The sequence below is a fragment of the Saccostrea cucullata genome, unplaced genomic scaffold (genome assembly GCF_032062105.1).
Source record: "Saccostrea cucullata isolate Sc308-1 unplaced genomic scaffold, CSIRO_AGI_Scuc_v1 ctg3875, whole genome shotgun sequence".
Taxonomy (NCBI): Eukaryota; Metazoa; Mollusca; class Bivalvia; order Ostreida; family Ostreidae; genus Saccostrea; species Saccostrea cuccullata.
In genome coordinates, this window is record NW_026938383.1 from 53193 (window position 1) to 73034 (window position 19842).

A 19842-nucleotide genomic window follows, 5' to 3' on the forward strand; every position below is an offset into this window, starting at 1 on the left:
TCATACTTTATCAAGTATTAGTCATCTATAAGTCATCTATAAGTCACTTATAAGTAAAGTACAACACTACCTATAAGATCTTAATTTAGAACAGAACTTCCAACCATGCAGGGGTTGCATGATATGTTCAAAGCTATCTTTTAGATATACACATGAATCTGCACTTTAGATGAAATAATCAAGTAAAAATTGTATGAATAAAAAATCCCTTTTATATGACATTTCTTTGATGATGCAAACTTAACATATTAATTCAGTTTACAAACAAAAATGTTAAACAAAAAGGCAACAAGATTTAATGACCTTGAGGCTTCTTCAAATTTATGAAATCTGAAAGCAACTGAGTCAATCGATTCAAAATTTCAGGCAAAGGAAGTTAAAATAGAGAGATGATGTAAATAGAACCTACTTGTTGTACCTGATGTGAAGGTATACTCAAAATAAATCTAAAATCTCCAACATCCTCTCACAGACACAAACTTGGTTTCAAATTCTTGTTGCTGATCTCTGGAGAGACGGACTTTCTGATTGGCTACCTTGAATACCCATAGTGCTCCTTGAGAGAAGTCTAGTATAGGGTAAAAATTCTAAGTCCACACTTATACTCGCTCATACCATACTAATCTTCACTTATAAGTGAGGTATAAGTGAAATATTCATTGATATGTAGCTCATCTTTACTTATAAGTGAAGTATTAACAAAATCTGTCCCCCACTTATACTTACTTTGACTTATAGTACACTTATAAGTAAATTTCAAAATTTATAAGTGACTTATAAATTGCTTATAAGTGGATTATAAAACACTTATAAGTTTCTATTAGTTTTTTCTGTAAGGGAAACCAGTTTGTTTGCACTGTTTTCATCGTTTTATTAAGTAAAATTTAACAATATTTTAAAAGATAAATGAATTGTTTGTCCTATATTTAAGGATATTGGAACAAAATAAGAAGAATAATTGTCAAGTGCCCACTGATGCTGGAGTCCATGCTGTAGAAAAGACATGAAACAGAAGTGAGAAAATGTCGACATCAGTCATCTATGAAGATGGAGATTGCCTCTATACTAAAATTTCTGAGGAAAATGGTGTTGTCTGGCTCATCCAATGATCACTCCATTTGCAGACTACCAGGTAATCTTTGATTTTGTCAATACTTTGTGCCTGAAAAAAATTAATGATAAAACATTTTAAATCGTCATTATAAAGATTTCAGTGCATAAAAAATACTTTTAAATTTGTGCAAAGTGAAATATAAAGATCCAATAAAAATTCAGATTGTGCTCATCATATTAATATGAATTGTTTACTTATCAAAAATACATATACTTGGTCAATTCTCATTTTCAGGTTTCAATCTGAAGTATACATAGGAAGAGCAAAATCTTTCTCATTCATATACAATGAAAACACTTACAACCTGTGATCCAGAAAAATGTCCTGATTGTTTAGTCCAACATAAGATGGATTTCAATTTGACACGTTATTCTGAAAAATTGAGTGAACAGTGCAGGCATGTCTTTGTTTCAATATCTCGACTCTGCATGGTCATCAAAACTTTGGACTCTTGTGATTTATTCATCCTATAAAAACATAATTTTGTAAGCAATAAAAGTATAATCAAATATTCTATGCTTCAGTTATAATTACATTTTTTTTTATCAATGTCTGTTTATTCTTTCAAATGGTGAGATAGTGCAGTACAATGTATTACAGGTGCTTAGACACAGATTTGCAGTTAATATTTTCTCAAATTTTCTGTAAAATATCACAACTTATATCAAGCACGTAGCATCGTTTTTGAAAGTGGGGGGGGGCCAACCTGAGAAAATTTTTTTTGTTTACCTAAAAAAAAAAAAAAAAAAAAAAGGAAAATTACCCAAATGTGTCGAAAACCAGTTTCGGGGGGGGGGGGGGGGGGGGGGGGGGGGGGGGGGGGGGATAGTTGCCAAGTTTTTCAAGGCAAACTTCCTTTCACTTCCAATTTTTTCCTATATTTCCTTGCTATGCATATACTTTGGTAAAAAGTGGGGGGGGGGGCAACCACCTTTTCAATAGACATTTTATATAGTAAAGGTAATGTTGGGGAAAAAAGTGGGGGGGCCAGGCCCCCCCCCCCCCTGGCCCCCCCGGATACTACGTGCCTGTATATAACAAGAGGCTCTTGAGCCACATCACTTATAATTACCTGAATAGCTTTGACGATGCAGTTCTTTACCAGATTTCCCCCTTGTTATACCTTTTGTGACCCAACCTAACCCCTGGGGTCATAATTTGAACAATTTAAAATCTACACTATCCCACAATGATTTTGCATAAGTTTCCGTTTTGCTTGCCTAGTACTGGTAATGCCAAAGAAGAAGATTTTTATAGATTTTTCTTGTATATTTCAATGTAAAAGATGGGTTCCCTATTGTAGTCCCACCCTACCCCAAGGGTCATAATTTAAATAATTTAGAATCTACACTACCCCAGGATGCTTCTGCATAAGTTTCAACTTTTCTGGCCAGTGGTTCTTTGGAAGAAGATTACGAATGATGAGAGGAAAATGTAACATGTATTCACATCTGACAGGTGCTGAGCTTCAACAAATCATTCTCAATACATGTATTTAAAAGAGACGGGATATTTTGAAGATCTTGAATATTATATGGTAAACTTACTGCCTTTGTTATGCAAATCATCTTTACTTCAGTCAGGGTTTCTTGTCTGCTTCTCTCCTTATACTGCAGTGGCTAAATCAAGCTTAACATTGCATTGCTGAAGGAAGAGAAAGTGTTATAAAAGAGTACAGGATATCAATATCATTACAAACTAAAGTGTTCCAAGGAACACATATGTCACCTGCTTTTAGCTTCTTTAAAGATGTATCTATAAAATCTAAGAGTGGTCAGCTATTTTTATGCTACTAGCATATACAGAATGCAACCCTCAACTGAATAATTTAGTTGAAATCATCATAAATAATTATTTATCATTTTACATGTGTTACATGTTTCAAAGCAATTGTCACATTGCACGATCCACTTTGTGAGATTCCATCCCAATGTATTTTCATAATATTAAGATATCAGTTTTTGTGGTTTACTGAATATCATATAGTTTAAAAGAACAGTTTTATGAGCTCATAAACATGTATAAAATTAATGTAAATTATCATCATACATCACTCAATATTTAAAAAAGTCTTTAGTTAATTTAAAGTTTCTAGGGGTATCTTTGTAAAGTAGGTCAAAGTTCAAGTCAACCAAATACAGTACTAGCAAATAAGGGCAACAATATAAACAAATTTCTTTGATGTACTCAGACTGACCCATCAAAAATACCCAAACCCAATCATTTTTTCAGCACTTTGAATTTTTGATTTAAAAAAAAATTGTTTTATTTATTAGAAATAGATACTGTTTCCTTTTAAAATTGTGGTATGTGATTTCTATTGGATGCTTTTAGATTAATAATTTTTTAACAAATATATTTCATCTGTCTAGATATCCAGTGTGTATTGAAAATATTAATAAATTTCTGTCGAGTCTGGAATTCTTTAATGACACTTTGATATCAATTTGATCAATATTATTAAGCCAAAAAGATACGTACCTACCCACCTTGAAAAATGTGTGTCAGGGTACATCAAACAAAAATATTTTAATTATGCTCTACGGTTTTTTAAAACAAGTACTTTAAATGAAAATCTTAGAATTAAGGAAACAGAAATTTTCAAATTAAGTTCACATTTGAGCAGTATAGGACTTTACAGAAAAGAACAATGCTGTTGAGGCCTGCCCTCTCCCAACTCAGGATTAGGTTGGTATATAGGTAGATGAGAAAATTATTCTCAGAAAAATTAACAGTAATTATAAATTAATAATGTGTTCTCCAGAATACAAAAAAGTTAATTACTTCTTGGACATAAAAAAAAAGTTTTGAGTCATTTTAGTCAGTTGGTTGGGACAGGGCAATCAATTTTTTTTTTCGAGATGACCAGACTGAGAATTTGAACTCTGAATATGTGCATGACAGCTAGTATTACCGGGTAATGGAAGATTCCCTTTGATGTTACATGTATATCAATTTTATTTTAAAGTCTGTACTCTGATGAAATAATTCAGCCTATCTTAACTTCTTGTGCTGATCAAACTATTCAGACATGTTCTTCTATTTAGTTTTTCTGTTTTCCTTTCATGAATACTACATATATAATTACTTTCTCATTTAAACTGCAAGGTCAAGACAAATCATTATTTTCTGAAACAGTACGTGCATATTCATCTTCTTTATGCCTGGTTCTGCTAATTAGTTCATCAATATGCATGCATGTACATAAATGACCATTATAGAACTCAATCCAAAGACTTGATGAAAAATTACATGCACATTTTAATATTATAAAAAGTTCTGAAAAATAATTCCAAAATGTGTCATCTATTGAAAACTATTTTGATGTCCCCAGGGTGTTGATACTACACATAAATGAAAAAATAAAAATGTACATGGAATGTTATAAATTGAAAATGAAAGTAGGAATAAAATTTTAAAACTTTAGTTACTAAGTTAACTAGCTGTTATATTCTTTTTTGGTATTATTTCACCTAGTTGTTTAACCATATTCGTGTTCTTTTATAATCATAGAAACACCCCTTTTCATTTTCCACACATGGGCTTACATTCAGACCGTTACTGAACACGAACGGTTAACCATGAGCACAAACAAGAGAGCTGTTGTTCTAATGTCAGCAATATCACGCGTTTTGAAATATATTTATATTCTTAGCATTTGTAGACACTTCTTTCTTGTGTGTATATAAGTTAGGAAAACAACAACAGCTGCAAAAAGTACCATAGAATATATAAACTACTTACGTTTTAAACACTGCGCCTGGCATGCTTGCATCATCATGCCCACAGCCATTATCCACAAGTTGTACTTCGTTAGATTCGGACTATTTTCTCGTAGTTTATAATTAAATTTGTTAAATGCTGTTAAAATTTATTTTAATTCAAAGTAAAAGTTATATTATCAATAAAAGCAATTTAAATTAATTCCTTATATTTTTAACGATTTTTTGGAAATTTACTTTGCAAAGGACGACTACTCCCTTCGAAAACTGGTTCCCGGCCCCGTAATCTAGACGCTAATGGACGAGTTTACAATGTTAAATCTCCGTAGACTTTGAATTTGCCGCCGTGTGTATACACTGGTTGACCTCGAGGGTTCGGATAAACGGCGGAAGGTTGGAAAAAAAATGATCTATCGATCGGAACTGGGTTGAAAGCCAAGGTATTTATATATTTTGAGATATTTTGCGAAAAGTGCTTACAGTAACTTGGTGGGACAGACTATAATTTATGTTTAACTGGATGGTAGTTCAGATATTCATGGAATAGTTACTAAGGATGCATTTTCGGTGTAAATACAATTTTCTGGGGTTTATTACATCACCTGAGCCTGTCTGTCAATGATAGATTCCGGTGAGCTTTACATAAAAGATAACACAGAGTCAGACACATATGTTTCATATTTGGATATTTTACTTGAAAAAGATGTTGATGGAAATCTAACTACCATGTTCTCTGACAGTGGCAGATCCACAAATCTTGAAAAGTTTTCCTTCAGGATAGGGGTCTTCAGCCACATGAAAAAACCCATTGATTTATCAAATTTTGTGTATTTTTTAGACACAGGGGGTGGGGACTGGGTCCCCCATTAAAACCTCCGAGGGCTCAAGTGAGCTTTTCAGCTCACCTGAGCCAAAGGCTCAAGTGAGCTTTTCTGATCACATTTTGTCCGTCGTCCGTCCGTCTGTCTAGCTGTCTGACCGTCCGTCAGTCTGTCCGTCTGTAAACTTTTCACATTTTCGACTTCAACCAAACTTGGTACAAAGCATCCTTGGGTGAAGGGGGAATTAAATTGTTAAAATGAAGGGTTAAGTCCCCTAACAAGGGGATATAATCAAAAAAAAGACAAAAATAGGGTTTGTCACTTAAAATCTTTTTCTTAAGAACCACTGGGCCAGGAAAGCTGAAACTTATGTGGAAGCATCCTGGGGCAGTGTAGATTCTAAATTGTTCAAATCATGACCCCAAGGGGTAGGGCAGGAACATATATAGGGAATCCAATTTACATAGAAATACATGTATATAGAACAAATCTTTAAAAATCTTCCTCTCAAGAACGACTGGGCCAAAAAAGCTAAAACTTATGTGAAAGCATCCTTAAGTAGTGTAGATATTTAATTGTTAAAGTCATGACTGCCCGGGGGTAGGGTAGGGCACATTAGGGAATCCAAAATTAACATAGAAATACAAAGTACAAATCTTTAAAAATCTTCTTCTCAAGAACCACTGGGCCTGGAAACTGAAACTTATGTGGAAGCATCTTCGGGTAGTGTAGATATTAGATTGTATAGGTATAGCAAGAGGGGAAATCTGGTAAAGAACTGCATCACCCAAGTAACTCAGGTGAGCGATGTGGCCAAATTGGGCCTCTTATTTGATTACATTTTGTCCGCCGTCTGTCCAACCAGCTGTAAGTCTGTCTGTTTGTTAACTTTTCACATGTTTGACTTCTACTCACTGGGCCAATTTTAACCAAACTTGATAAAAAGCATTCTTGGTTTGAATTGAAGTTTGAAAATGTTAAAATAAAGGACGAAGTCCCTTCACAAGAGGAGATAATCAAGAAAAGACAAAAGTAGAGTGGAGTCTTTAAATTATTCCCAAAAACCAGTAGACCAGGAAAGCTGAAATTTACGTGGAAGCTTGCTTGGGTTGTGTAGATTCTAAATTGTTCAAATCATGACCCCGGGGTAGGGCGCGGCCAAAATAGGGAATCAAAGTTTTACATAGAAATATAACTTCATCACCTGCATACGGAGTATATATATCTCAGTTGATTCGAAACCCAAGAGCATGCTCTGCGTAGGAACGATTTCTTGAATGAGGTAAATCATTGACAACTTGATGAATCAAGAATATCAGCAGTCTTGTTTAAAATCATCATTTCGTACTTGCTATGGTCGATACAATGACCTTGTCAGCAAATACAATTTATCATTGATTAGAGTCAAATGCTGACTGACGTTTTTCATAGCAATTGTTAGTCCATTAATTATACACTGAATGGACGACAGATTTTTTTCTCGTTATTTCCTGATCATGACAACGAGCACACGGCGTATGTGACCCGTTGGCAGGGGATGCTCACCCCTCCATGGAACCAGATCCCACCTCTGAATGTTTGGGGTCCGTGTTTGCTCGGCTCTTCTTTGTATTGTTTTATGGACTTTGAGACTTACTTATGTTTGTTATTCCATATTGTTCTATAATCCTTTTATTTCTTTGTAGCTACAGAGAATCTTGAACGAAAATTCTTGGTCAGAGTTCCAAGATCTTTGCTTGCAAAGAAAAATGGCAATTATAATGAAGATGCTGATAGAATAGAAGAAGACAACACAGGCGATCTTTCTGATCAAAAAGAAAAGGACAACACAGGCAATAATTGTAAACTGCATGACACAAACCATATATGTGAGGAGAATACTGAAAACATAGGGCCGGAAGAAAGCAGCATTAACCTCACCTCTGATGTCAAGGTAGAGGATCACAGTACTACAGCTTCAGACACTAAAGTCAAAGACACAATTGCTGAAACACTCTCCCCAGAAGTAATCAAGAAGATATTAGATGCACAGGAGAACGAGATTAGTGTCAGCATGATTGATTTCGCTGGACAGTTTGCATATTATGCATGTCACCAAATTTACATGAGATCATCGGCTTTTTACATACTGGTAATGGACATGTCAAAGAGCTTTGAAGAAGTTGTCTTTGGTGAAGAAGAAGAAGACAAGAAGGGTTCTGTTTTTTCTACTTGGAAATACAAAGGTAGTCTTCTCAGTCAAATGCTTAGAGATAATTAGTCAAAAGTTAAGGAATTAAAATTCGTGCGATGTTCAGTTTGCATCAACTTTACAGAAAATGGAGCACTTCTCAAGAATCTCTATTTTAAGGTCACCTAAAAAATCCAGGTGACTCATGGCTCTCTGTTTTCGTGTTCGTCATCATGCGTTGTGCGTACACATTTAATTATTTCCAGGTTCTTCTCTGAAACCACTGAATCAATTTCAAATAATTTGGCACAAGCATCTATGGGTGAAAAATTGTGAATTTCATGATCCCTGCCCCCTGGGACCTAAGTGGTGGGGTCAAATTAAATCCCCTAAAATTTAATCAATCTTTAAAAATCTTCTTCTTTACTCCTGGACATCAAGCAGTCAAACTGTTTGCATGATTGTAATCAGCATTTAGTACTCTACCAAATTTTTGAAATTCATGGCCCTGGGATCAAGGGTTCCAGTGCTAGGGCGGAGTTACATGTAAATAAGTATATAGTGAAAATGCATTATTTTTATTGAAAATCTTCTTTTATGCTCCTGGGTATTAAATAAACTAACTTAGTGCATGCTTATGATCAGCAAGGGTGCTTCTACCAAAATTATGGCCCCAGGGTTCTGGGGTTTGGGTGGGGTTTTAAAGATTAAATAGTGAAAATGCTCAAATTCTTTGAAAACCTTCTTCTCTGCTCCTGGGTATCAAATAAACTAAGTGCATAGTTATGATTAGCAAGAGTGCTTCTACCAAAATTGTTAATTTAATGCCCCCAGGGTCAGGGGTTCTGGTGTTAGGGCGGAGTGAAAAATTCTCAAGAGGGACGTTAAACAATATACAATCAATCAATCAATCAATCAATCTTCTCTTCCTGTGTATTAAGCAGATGAACTACACTGTACCTATATAGTTATGAGAAGCAAGGGCCCTAATCTTCCAGAATTGTAAATTTCAAGGCCCCAGGTCCAGGGGTACCAAAGAGGGGGCTGTACTTATGTACTGAAAATGAATGAATTGTTTGAAATCTGCTCCTTGGTATAATGAATTTTTTTTTTCCAAAGGCAAGGGTGCCTTTTCAAAAATTGTGCAATGTGTGGATCGAAGCATAAAGGTCAGGGGTTCATGTAAGGCAGGGGCACTACTGATTTTTGTTGATTATTATTGATAAGTTGAAATGCATTTTTGTTTCCCAACTCTGCCTATGGGTATAGTAATGATGATCAATGATACCTCTTTCAAAATGTTGAACCCCATATCACCTGGCTTAAAACATGATAAAAAAAATCAATGAAATGTTTTTGCATGATGCTCAGGTGACCCATAAGGCCCATATCTATTTTTGTTTTTTTCTGTTTTTACTTTTTATACACGTCTTTTGACGTGACTCATTATGTTAAAGATTTCTTGTCCGTCTGTCTCTTTTCATTTGTCTGTAAGCTTTTCCCATGTCCGACTCATAAAATTAATACTTTTAGACCTAGAGGTATCAATCTTTGTCAGCTGATACATCTTGGGTATGTCTTACACAAAAAGTAGGTCGCTCTGACCTAAAGAAAATAAAATCATCGGATATTTTATGTTTTAAAAACATTTTAGCATTGAAAGTGTAGTTCAATTTATCTCTTCGGAGTCAAAGATAATTGTAGAAAGACTAGCTCTCTCAATCATTTCTATAGAGCATCTCTAACCAAGCAGTCTTACATGTATCTATATCCTTTGGGAATTACACAGAACTGTTTGTCAGTTTATAGCATATATCATATGATGGCCAGTCTTTTTTTCAAAATTTATTTGGCATTGAATAAGCTGTGAAGACTAATCTGATATTGATTAATTTGATAAAAATTTGACAAGGTATAACACAACCAGTTTTATAAAAAAAGAATAGCAAATCTATCAATGATTTTATATTTCTTATAATTAATCCCTACACCACAAGGGATGGACAAACAAATATTTCAAGGGATGGATAAATTAAAGAAATCTTGACATTATTTTCTTGCACTGTAAATTGTTTAAGATAATTTGATTGGCGTGTCATGTCCGTCTTCCGATCGTCGATCTCCATTCATTCGTCTTTCCATCCATCAACTAAGTGTTTAGCTCATTTTGAAGGAAATTAATTCAAGATATTTATCACTTTGAAATTCTGGTACACCTTGGTGAATTCTTTTCAACTGCATAAACATTTTGAAACTGGATCTTTCATTTGTCTGATCACTCACCTAATAAAATAAATAACTAATAATAAAATTTTTTTGAAATATACACCCAATCATAAGAAATATAACACCTTGTGAAGATTATAAACGGGATATAACTTTATACCCCAAAATAGTGAAGACATCTTTTACTTTGCTAAATCACTTATTTAAATGTTGAATGTTCACCCCATTACCGGAAGTTGTCTGTAATCCCTCTTAACAGAAATAAAAAATAAGAGCATGTTTAATGAAATTATTGGATTTTTAGGTCACCTGAGTAAACTCAGGTGACCTATTGCTATCTGTTTTCGTCCGTCGTCGTGCGTCGTGCGTCGTGCGTTGTGCGTTAACATTTGAACATTTTCAGCTTCTTCTCTGCAACCACTGAACCAATTTCAACCAAATTTGGCATAAAGCATCTATGGGTGAAGGGGAACAAAAATTGTGAATTTCATGATCCCTGCCTCCCTGGGGCCTGTGGGGTGGGGCCAAAACCACTAAAATTAGTGCAATATTTAAAAATCTTCTTTACTCCTGGACATCAAGCAGTCAAACTGTTTGCATGATTGTAATCAGCAATGAGTCCTCTACCAAAATTGTGAAATTCATGGCCCTCGGGTCAGGGGTTCTAGTGCTAGGGCGGGGCTAAATAAGTAGGTAGTGAAAATGCATTATTTCTTTGAAAATCTTCTTCTCTGCTCCTGGGTGTTAAATAAACCAACTAAGTACATAGTTAAGATGAGCAAGAGTGCCTCTACCAAAATTGTGAATTTTATGGCCCCAGGGTCAGGGGTTCTGGTGTAAGGACAGGGCTCTATTTATTATATAGTGAGAATGCTTTGAAAATCTTCTTCTCTGCTCCTGGGTGTTAAATAAACTAACTAAGTACATAGTTATGATGAGCAAGAGTGCCTCTACCAAAATTGTGAATTTTATGGCCCCAGGGTCAAGGGTTCTGGTGTTAGGGCGGGGCTCTATTGATTATATAGTGAAAATACATGAATTCTTTGAAAATCTTCTTCTCTGCTCCTGGGTATTAAATAAACTAACTAAGTACATAGTTATGATGAGCAAGAGTGCCTCTACCAAAATTGTGAATTTTATAGCCCCAGGGTCAGGGGTTCTGGTGTTAGGGCAGGGCTCTATTGATTATATAGTGAAAATACATGAATTCTTTGAAAATCTTCTTCTCTGCTCCTAGGTATTTAATAAACTTACTAAGTGCATAGTTATGATGAGCAAGAGTGCCTCTACCAAAATTGTGAATTTTATAGCCCCAGGGTCAGGGGTTCTGCTGTTAGGGTGGGGCTCTATTGATTATATAGTGAAAATACATGAATTCTTTAAAAATCATCTTTTCTGCTCCTGGGTATCAAATAAACTAACTAAGTGCATAGTTATGATGAGCAAGAGTGCCTCTACCAAAATTATGAATTTTATGGTCCCAGGGTCAGGGGTTCTGGTGTTAGGGCGGGGCTCTATTGATTATATAGTGAAAATACCTGAATTCTTTGAAAATCTTCTCCTCTGCTCCTAGGAATTAAATAAACTAACTAAGTACATAGTTATGATGAGCAAGAATGCCTCTTCCAAAATTATGAATTTTATAGCCCCAGGGTCAGGGGTTCTGGTGTTAGGGTGGGGCTCCATAGATTATATAGTGAAAATATATTAAATCTTTGAAAATTTTCTTCTCTGCTCCAGGGTATTAAGCAGATGAACTACCAATATAGTTATGATGGACAAGGGCCCATATCTTCCACAATTGTGAATTTCAAGGCCCCAGGGTCAGGGGTACCATAGATAGGGGGGGGTGGGGGGTTGTACTTGTATACTGAAAATGAATGGTTTGAAATCTGCTCCTTGGTATTAATCAAATATCAAGGCCTAAGGATCAGGGGTTCATGTATGGTAGGGGCACTACTGATTATTGCTGAATATTACTGATTAGTTGACATACTTTTTTGTTCCCCTACCCTGCGTATGGGTATTAAGTAAACAAACTAAGCAACTGCTAAGTGTATTGTTATGATGATCAATGGTGCCTCTTTCAAAATTGTGAATGCCGTAGCATCTGGCTTAAAACATGAATCAAATTCAATCACTGGAAAGTTGTTGCATAATGCTCAGGTGACCTATAAGGCCCATGTGCCTCTTGTTAAGATTTGTTCCTGTTAATCGTAATTCATATACTAATATTCGCGGTAAAATCTCTCTTTATTTTTTCGGATGTGATGCTTATACATACTTCCTGAAACTGAAAGCATGCATAAATAAAGAAAAGGAGAACTGCATATTTAAATATACACTACATAACTGATTTGTCAAAGTTAAAGAGGGTCCTTCAGATGAGACTTTTAAAAAACCGAGGCAGGCTTTGGCACGATAAAACTCATTCACTGTTCAATGGTCCTGAGTGCCAAGTAAAGATCAAAATTTGAAGCCCTTCACCGACATACGGTGACGTGTCAATTTGAGTGAAAATTCTGGAGAGGGACGTTAAACAATATACAATAAACGAATTAATCAAAGTTAAGGATGTCCTATTTCTTTGTACATAGTTGTATCCCATATAGATTTTTCACCCTAAAATTATGATGTTACCTTTCTTTTGAGTCTGAGTATATTTGAAAAAATTGACATAAATTCCTGAAGAACAAGCGACACATTTTTTAAATCGTACTTTTTTTCATTTATACTTCCACTCTATATATCATATTTAACTTGAAATTGTTTAATATACTCTTTTCTAATAAACGTGATGACTTCAATTTTCCACTGTAAAGTTCTCTTATTCATAAAACTATATATCTTTATCAAAAGCATGTTGGGGTTATGTCTTCCAGTTTATTCGATACGCAAGAGCATGTTCTTTTTGTAATCTTTATTTTTCAAGCAAAGTGACATTTTTAAAATACATTGTAATTGTGTTCCTTAATATTGTTTTATTTCATATACGTTTTTAACGGTGGGCAAAATATAATCTAGGAAATGTTTGATCTCTTAAGTCTAGATCTCAGAAATTAATGTTTTATATCTATTTACTAATTAAATATAAAAAGAGAAAACATTTTACGAAAAAATATACCGGTAAGTAATGTTTAATTTTTTTCATTGCATTTTTGATAGAGTATGTAGAATTCTGGCTGAATTCTATTAAATCATTTGGCGGCCCTGAAGCACCCATTCTCATTGCAGCCACACACACAGAGGGCAGAACAGAAGATGTACGAGTGTATTTATGCATTTTTATCATCATTAGTAACAGTGATAATTTCCGATGTCTCCAAACAATTTTCATTTTAGTTTATAAAAGAAGACAACGAAATTAAGATCAGATGTAAAATTCTGATGGATAATTCAGGAATCACGTATGATAATATTTATGAAGTAACCATTATGATTTATGGTAAAGATATCATATATGCAAAATTTTGAAGAAAACATTTATCCTTTTTGTTTGATAATTAGGCTCATGTCTTTAATAACCACAACTCCGCCTTTATCAGTTAAATGTACTAAATTTCTTCGAAATGATCTCAAAACTTTTATTTCTATTTTAGGTATTATTTCTTCTTCTTTTAGAGTTAAAAATATATTCATTTTCAAATCATTAATAATGTTGTCTTATGTAAATTTCTCTTCATATCATTTTTTTCCAGACTTAGAAAGGGTATAGGACTTTTTAGCTCACCTGAGCCGAAGGCTCAAGTGAGCTTTTCTGATCAAAATTTGTCCATTGTCTGTCGTCGTCGTTGTCGTCGTTTTTGTCGTTGTTGTCGTCGTTGTTGTCATTAAATTTTCACATTTGAGACTTCTTCTGAAGAACCACTGGGTTAATTTCAACCAAACTTGGCACAAAGTATCCTTAGGTAAAGGGGATTCAAATTTGTTCAAATAAAGGGCCATGTCCTTATACAAGGGGGAGATAAGTAAGAAATAGTGAAAATTTGATGGTATGTTTTAAAAATCTTCTTCTCAAGAACGACTGTGCCTGGAAAGATGAAACTTATAGGGAAGCATCCTCATGTAGTGTAAATTCAAGTTTGTTCAAATCATAACCCCTGGGGGTAGGGTGTGGCCACAATGGCCGATCAAAGTTTTACATAGAAATATATAGGAAAAATCTTTAAAAATCTTCTTCTCAAGAACCACTGGGCCAGGAAAGATGAAACTCATGTGGAATCATCCTCAGATAGTGTAGATTCGAATTTGTGCAAATGATGACCCTGGGGGTAGGGTGAGGCCAAAATGGCCGATCAAAGTTTTACATAGGAATATATAGAAAAAAAATTCTTCTCACGATCTATAGGCACAGGAAAAATGAAACTCGTGTGGAATCATCCTCAGGTTGTGTACATTCAAGTTTGTTCAAATCATGACCCTTGGGGCTAGGGTGGGGCCATAATGGCCTATCAATGTTTTACATAGGAAGATATAAGAAAAATCTTTAAAAATCTTCTTCACAAGAACCCCTAGGCCAGGAGAGGTGAACCTCATGTGGAATCATTTTTAAGTAGTGTAGAATCAAGTTTGTTCATATCATGACCCCGGGGCTAGGGTGGGGCCATAATGGCCGTTAAATGTTTTAAATAGGAATATATAGGGAAGCCCTTTAAAATCTCCTTATCAAGTACTTCAAAGCCATGATTAGTAATATTGATATGGAATCATCCTCAGGTAGTGTAGATTCTAGTTCGTTCAAATCATGATCCCATGGGATTAAAATTCAAGCCCCCCTCCCCCCCCCTTCCCCCCCCCCCCCCCCCCAATGTTACTAAACTTTCAGTTCTGATCTGATATATGCTTTTTCTTAGCCGATGTGGCCCCTGGGCCTCTTGTTAGGATTTTATTCAAATTGATACAGATGATAAAGATACAAATGGGAGAAGGAAATGTTAATTAAATATTATAACTCTTTAATAGCGAGCGCAGCGAGGCGGCGCGAAGCGCCGCTCGCGTAGCGAGCTCAATAGACAACGTGTACGAACGGAGGAAATTCGGGTTGAAATCTGCACATTGATCCAAGAAATTTTTATGAGTCCACGTGAAAACATTCTTCAATCCCAATAGTCCTTTGCGGTGCATAGCAACATGGTGGCTAAAACATAGCAACAACTTACTTGAAAAAAATTACAAACAACGATTTAATGCAATTTTCATGCCACAAAACTATCGTTTGCATTCTAACTCAAGAGGACTTTTTATTTGACATACTTTCGTCACTTAAAGTTGGGGGCTACTCGTGGTAAACCGGAAGCCGGAATTACCGTTTTTGGTTTAAAAATTATGGTTCATATAACATTAGCAAAAATGTAAACAACGTCTACAGAAATGTTGCAGGGGTGTATAAAGATGATTGAGTGTATTTTTGTGCAAGAATTGAGATTCATACAGTATGTAGCAAAAAATTTAATCGATTTAAAACACAAGCGCGAGGTCAAATGCCGGACATGCTTTTCAGATGCGGTATATTTTTTGCCTTAGGAGGTTTCACTGATATTAGACATTGCATTTGTACACCTCCGATATTTCTGATACCTATGTACAGAAAACGTGGTGAATAATTTGCTATTATGTCATTGAATAAAACTTTTCGTTTGTTGGTGTCATTTATGCACAATTTGTATGCTGTGCAGATGGGATTTTCCTACTTTCGTTTTTGACGGCAAATTTTCTCATACGAACTCAGGTACTCGGTTATAATTAAAAACCAACAACACATGTTTCTAATGATGTACATGCAATTTCAGACATAATTATGCTTGAAAGACATCGCTTATAATTTTTTTATAACTAGTAATAAGCATCCAGGAAAGTCAGATCATCAGTAGTGGACATGTTCACAGTACATAATGAATAAAGAATTAAATTGAGAATTAAATTTATGTTTGTGGTTAGGGAAAGGTGTGTAAATAATGATAAAATTGTTCTGAAAAAGAATATTTCACTTTTTATTTGATTTATAAATATCTTCGCAACATAAAAGGCTTGAGCTATTGAACTGCGATGGGGGTACCTGTATGTTTTACCCCATATCTCGGTGAAAAAACAGATGACCAATACATTTATCATGCCTATAAGATACTTCAAGCATTGGTTGCTACAATTTAAGACAAAAAAATCAGGGTAAACAAACTAGTTATTCTAATAGAGAGTCTTATTTGAGTTTTGAGCTCTGTTACTTTATTAGTGAAATGAGATTTATTCTTCAATATTTTCTTAATTTTAAGCAGAAATGTGTATCGTAGCCTGAAATTATTAAATATTATCCTTATCCTTGTAATTTATGTTAAAAAGAATTTATTTGCCATGTGCTATGACATAAAATGTAGACAGTCATTATAACAGTGATGATTTTGTTTTTTCTACAAGAGGGTACATGAGTGTTTCACACCCTATCTCATTAAAAATATCGATTATCTTTGTACTTTTTGTGCTTTTGAAGTAGATAAAGTATCTATTTATGTAAATCAGGACAAAAATTGCACCGTTATCCAATTAATTCTACGAATAGGGACCTACCTTAAAAGCTCGGGTATTTCCGATTATATCAGAAACTTCCGAAAAGTTCGGAATCTCGATCCCGATGCCTGGGAATTGATTTTGTTTGTTTTTTTTTCTTTTCTTCTTTTTTAATGAACTGAGGATAGGCAGTGGAAGTCAAAGCTGTGTAAATGTTTTTGATAGTAATTAAATAACTGCGCTCGCCCCAACTGTCGCACCGTAGAACATATTAATAATAAAATTAATAATAATATTAAATTTTAATTAATTTAGGACATAGATGATTATTTCATATGTCTATGGCGTTCCCTATCGGAGGTAGACAAGACATGGCTGTCCAAGCATCGCAGTGAAGAAAACGAATTTGCATTTGAACTTATAAACATAAATGAAGGCGAAAGAACGCAGAAGTTACAGTTGCTGAAGAACGCCCTTGTTGAAGTAGTGTCAAATAAACTGGACACAAAAATTCCAGTTCGCTCATCTTGGGCCTTACTAGAACATCTCTTACAAGATTCTGGAAAACCAATCATATCGTACGAGGAAATTCAGGAAATGAATAGAAAGTTTCCTGAGCAATATCGCCTAGAAAGCGAAGAAGAAATACTTTATTTTCTAACATTCTTTCATGATCATGGAATTCTACTGTATTTCAATGGAGAAGCTACTCGAACACACGCAATTCTCAGCTTGCAATGGTTTTCTAATGCATTTTCTAGGCTAATAGCAGACAAAGGGCATGTTAATAAAGACTGCAAGCGACGGCATATAAAAGAATGGGAACTTTTCAATAAGACTGGAGAACTGAAAAGTACGTTAGTTGATGCCGTTTGGAAAGACGAAAAAGCGGAAATACCAAATGAACAATCATACGAAGAGTACAAAACGGAACTTATGTCGTACATGGAGAGGCTCCGAATGTTGGTCAGTATTGGTGATACAGACAAAATCCCGTCCTGGTATGTTCCATGTATGAACAAAAAGCCGTTTACAAAAGATATCATCAAAGCTAATCTAGCATGCTCCTCAATTTTGTGCTTTCGATTCACATCCTTTGCCATATTTGTGTTTTATAGGCTCATAGCTTATTGCATGAGTTCTCTTAATTTGAAAGTAGTACCAGACAAAAGGGATATATGTCTTTTTCAAACAGCGGCAGTGTTTGAATACAAAAATCACACTGTTTTACTAGGGATATGTGATAAAGACATTCAGGTGCAAGTTGTGACCCACTCTTTGGACATAAAAACTGAAGTATCCTGTGAAGTAGGTAATTCAATCCACAAGGCTCTAGATGAACTCACCGAAACATTTGAAAACACAGATTTGAGTTTTCAAAGAGGTTACAAATGCCAGATGATATTCTGTGACCAAAATGATACTTCATTCACACCAGAGGAGGAACTTTGCAAATTAAGAATTGAAGAGATTCAATGTTCCTGCTGTCCAATGGGAGAAAAACACCTCATAAAAGTAAACCAAACTCGACGATTCTGGGAACAGGTTTGTATTAAATATATTCTTACCGAACCACTCTGCACGCTAGCAACATATATTGTACGCAACTCGGTTTCAACTTTACATAAACACAATCTATCATATTGGTTTGTTCATTTGCTCTCAAAAATTATACAGAATCATAAGCGTATCATTAAAGTAAAATGAGCAATTGCTATTTTACACCATATATTTAAATTACAACTTGCTTTATCAGTTTACCTGATCAATGTAGAAGACTCACGAACTAACTGGTTTAGATCATAATGCTAGAAAGCATCAAGAAATATATCGATTGAATATTGTTTAACGTCCCTCTCGAGAGTGTTTTCATTCATATGGAGACGCCACCACTTGCCAGTTGAGAGCTGCACATTTTGTCCTATACTCGGCACTTAGGGCCTTTGAGCAGAGAGAGAGAGAGACAGAGAGATCTTTTTGGTGCCAGCACCTACTGAGACAAGGGGCCTCGTTTATACGGTTTCATTTGAAGGACTGGTCTCCACATCCAACAGTGGGATTCGAACCCGAGACGTAAGGATTGACTCCTTACTTCGCGACTCTAGAGCAGACGTTCTGCAAATATAATATATCATATTAGCATATCTATTCGTTTTCTCTGTGACAACTTTTTAAAAGTTAAAAGACCTGAGTCATATAAATCTACCGGCTTGTAAATTTCGCCAAGAAATAGGCCAGGCGCTAAGAATTCCCAATATTTATGTAAATCTCGTGTGTCTGTTTTAGTGATTGATGTAAGTTTGCGGAGATTATTAAAATTGATATTTGGGGCTTTGTGTAATTGAAATATATTAGTCTACATTATTAAAATCTATTTTTTTTTCACAATGAATTGGAAATATAAAAAATCACCCTGTAGTTAGTAGATTGTACCAGGAAATTCAACGAAAGTTGCAAATGGGGGACATATAATTTATGCATAACAGGCTTCGCCCGATTCCAACTATCGGTGATACCCCAGCATACTCAACTATTTAGACGGTGATTCTGTATGATGAAGGCTGGCTGACTTTTTGCATACTAATTGTTTGGTCATTTTGTTTAAAAGATCATTTTTCCACCTGTTCAATCATGACAATAATCACAAGGCGAGTGTGATCGGTCGACAAGGGATGCTTAATCCTTTATGGTACCTTATTTTACTTCTGATGTTTAGGAAGACCTCGTTTAGTGTGTTTCCGTTCTGCATCATTTAAATGGACCTTTAAGCTTGATTATTGATTGTTTTCTTCATATTTGGTATGGCCATAAAACAAACAATGAGAAAGAAACATATGGAGATAACGAACAGAATTCAAAATTAAAGGTCCATAAACCAACAGGAGCAAAGCAAACACGGACCAACGAACCATCAGAGATGGGATCGGGTGCCATGGAGGAGTGAGCATCCCTATTTCTAACCCGAGTTAACGCAGATTTTATTTCACCTAATTTTGAAATATAGATTTTTAAAATGTATGATTTGTTTTCACATAGCAAAAGATGGGAGAGGACAAAGAGGGAAATTGTCATTGTCTAGGTATGATCAATATTATATATATTTGTATTGAATAATTTTTAATCAAAAATAAAATTTCTGAATAATTGTGTACCACATTCTGAAAGGCCCTGTCGTGTATAATCAGATACTCTATAGCAAAGGAAAGCGATCAAAAACGACGTATATATAGATATTTAGATCGTTAACTGTTTGCTATCTTAACATTTTTCACTAAAACACCAAAATAT

The 19842-nt window shown here is 34.9% G+C and overlaps 1 protein-coding gene and 1 long non-coding RNA gene across 4 annotated transcripts in view; one reads left to right on the forward strand and one right to left on the reverse strand.

The window, feature by feature from the left end:
- The window catches only part of LOC134250093 (uncharacterized), a 44378-nt gene that overhangs the window by 22697 nt on the left and 1839 nt on the right, over positions 1-19842 (forward strand). For all 3 annotated transcript variants that reach the window (XM_062732443.1, XM_062732445.1, XM_062732444.1), the window contains exons 6-9: positions 7343-7882; positions 13219-13316; positions 16870-18099; positions 19591-19633. In XM_062732443.1, the coding sequence (XP_062588427.1) occupies positions 7343-7882; positions 13219-13316; positions 16870-18099; positions 19591-19633 (1911 nt within the window). The remainder of the gene's footprint in view (positions 1-7342; positions 7883-13218; positions 13317-16869; positions 18100-19590; positions 19634-19842) is intronic.
- On the reverse strand, positions 1033-2753 carry LOC134250091 (uncharacterized). The gene is made up of 3 exons (XR_009988420.1): positions 2662-2753; positions 1416-1581; positions 1033-1162 (listed from the first exon to the last, which is right to left on the reverse strand). It is a non-coding gene; the product is annotated as an uncharacterized LOC134250091 (long non-coding RNA).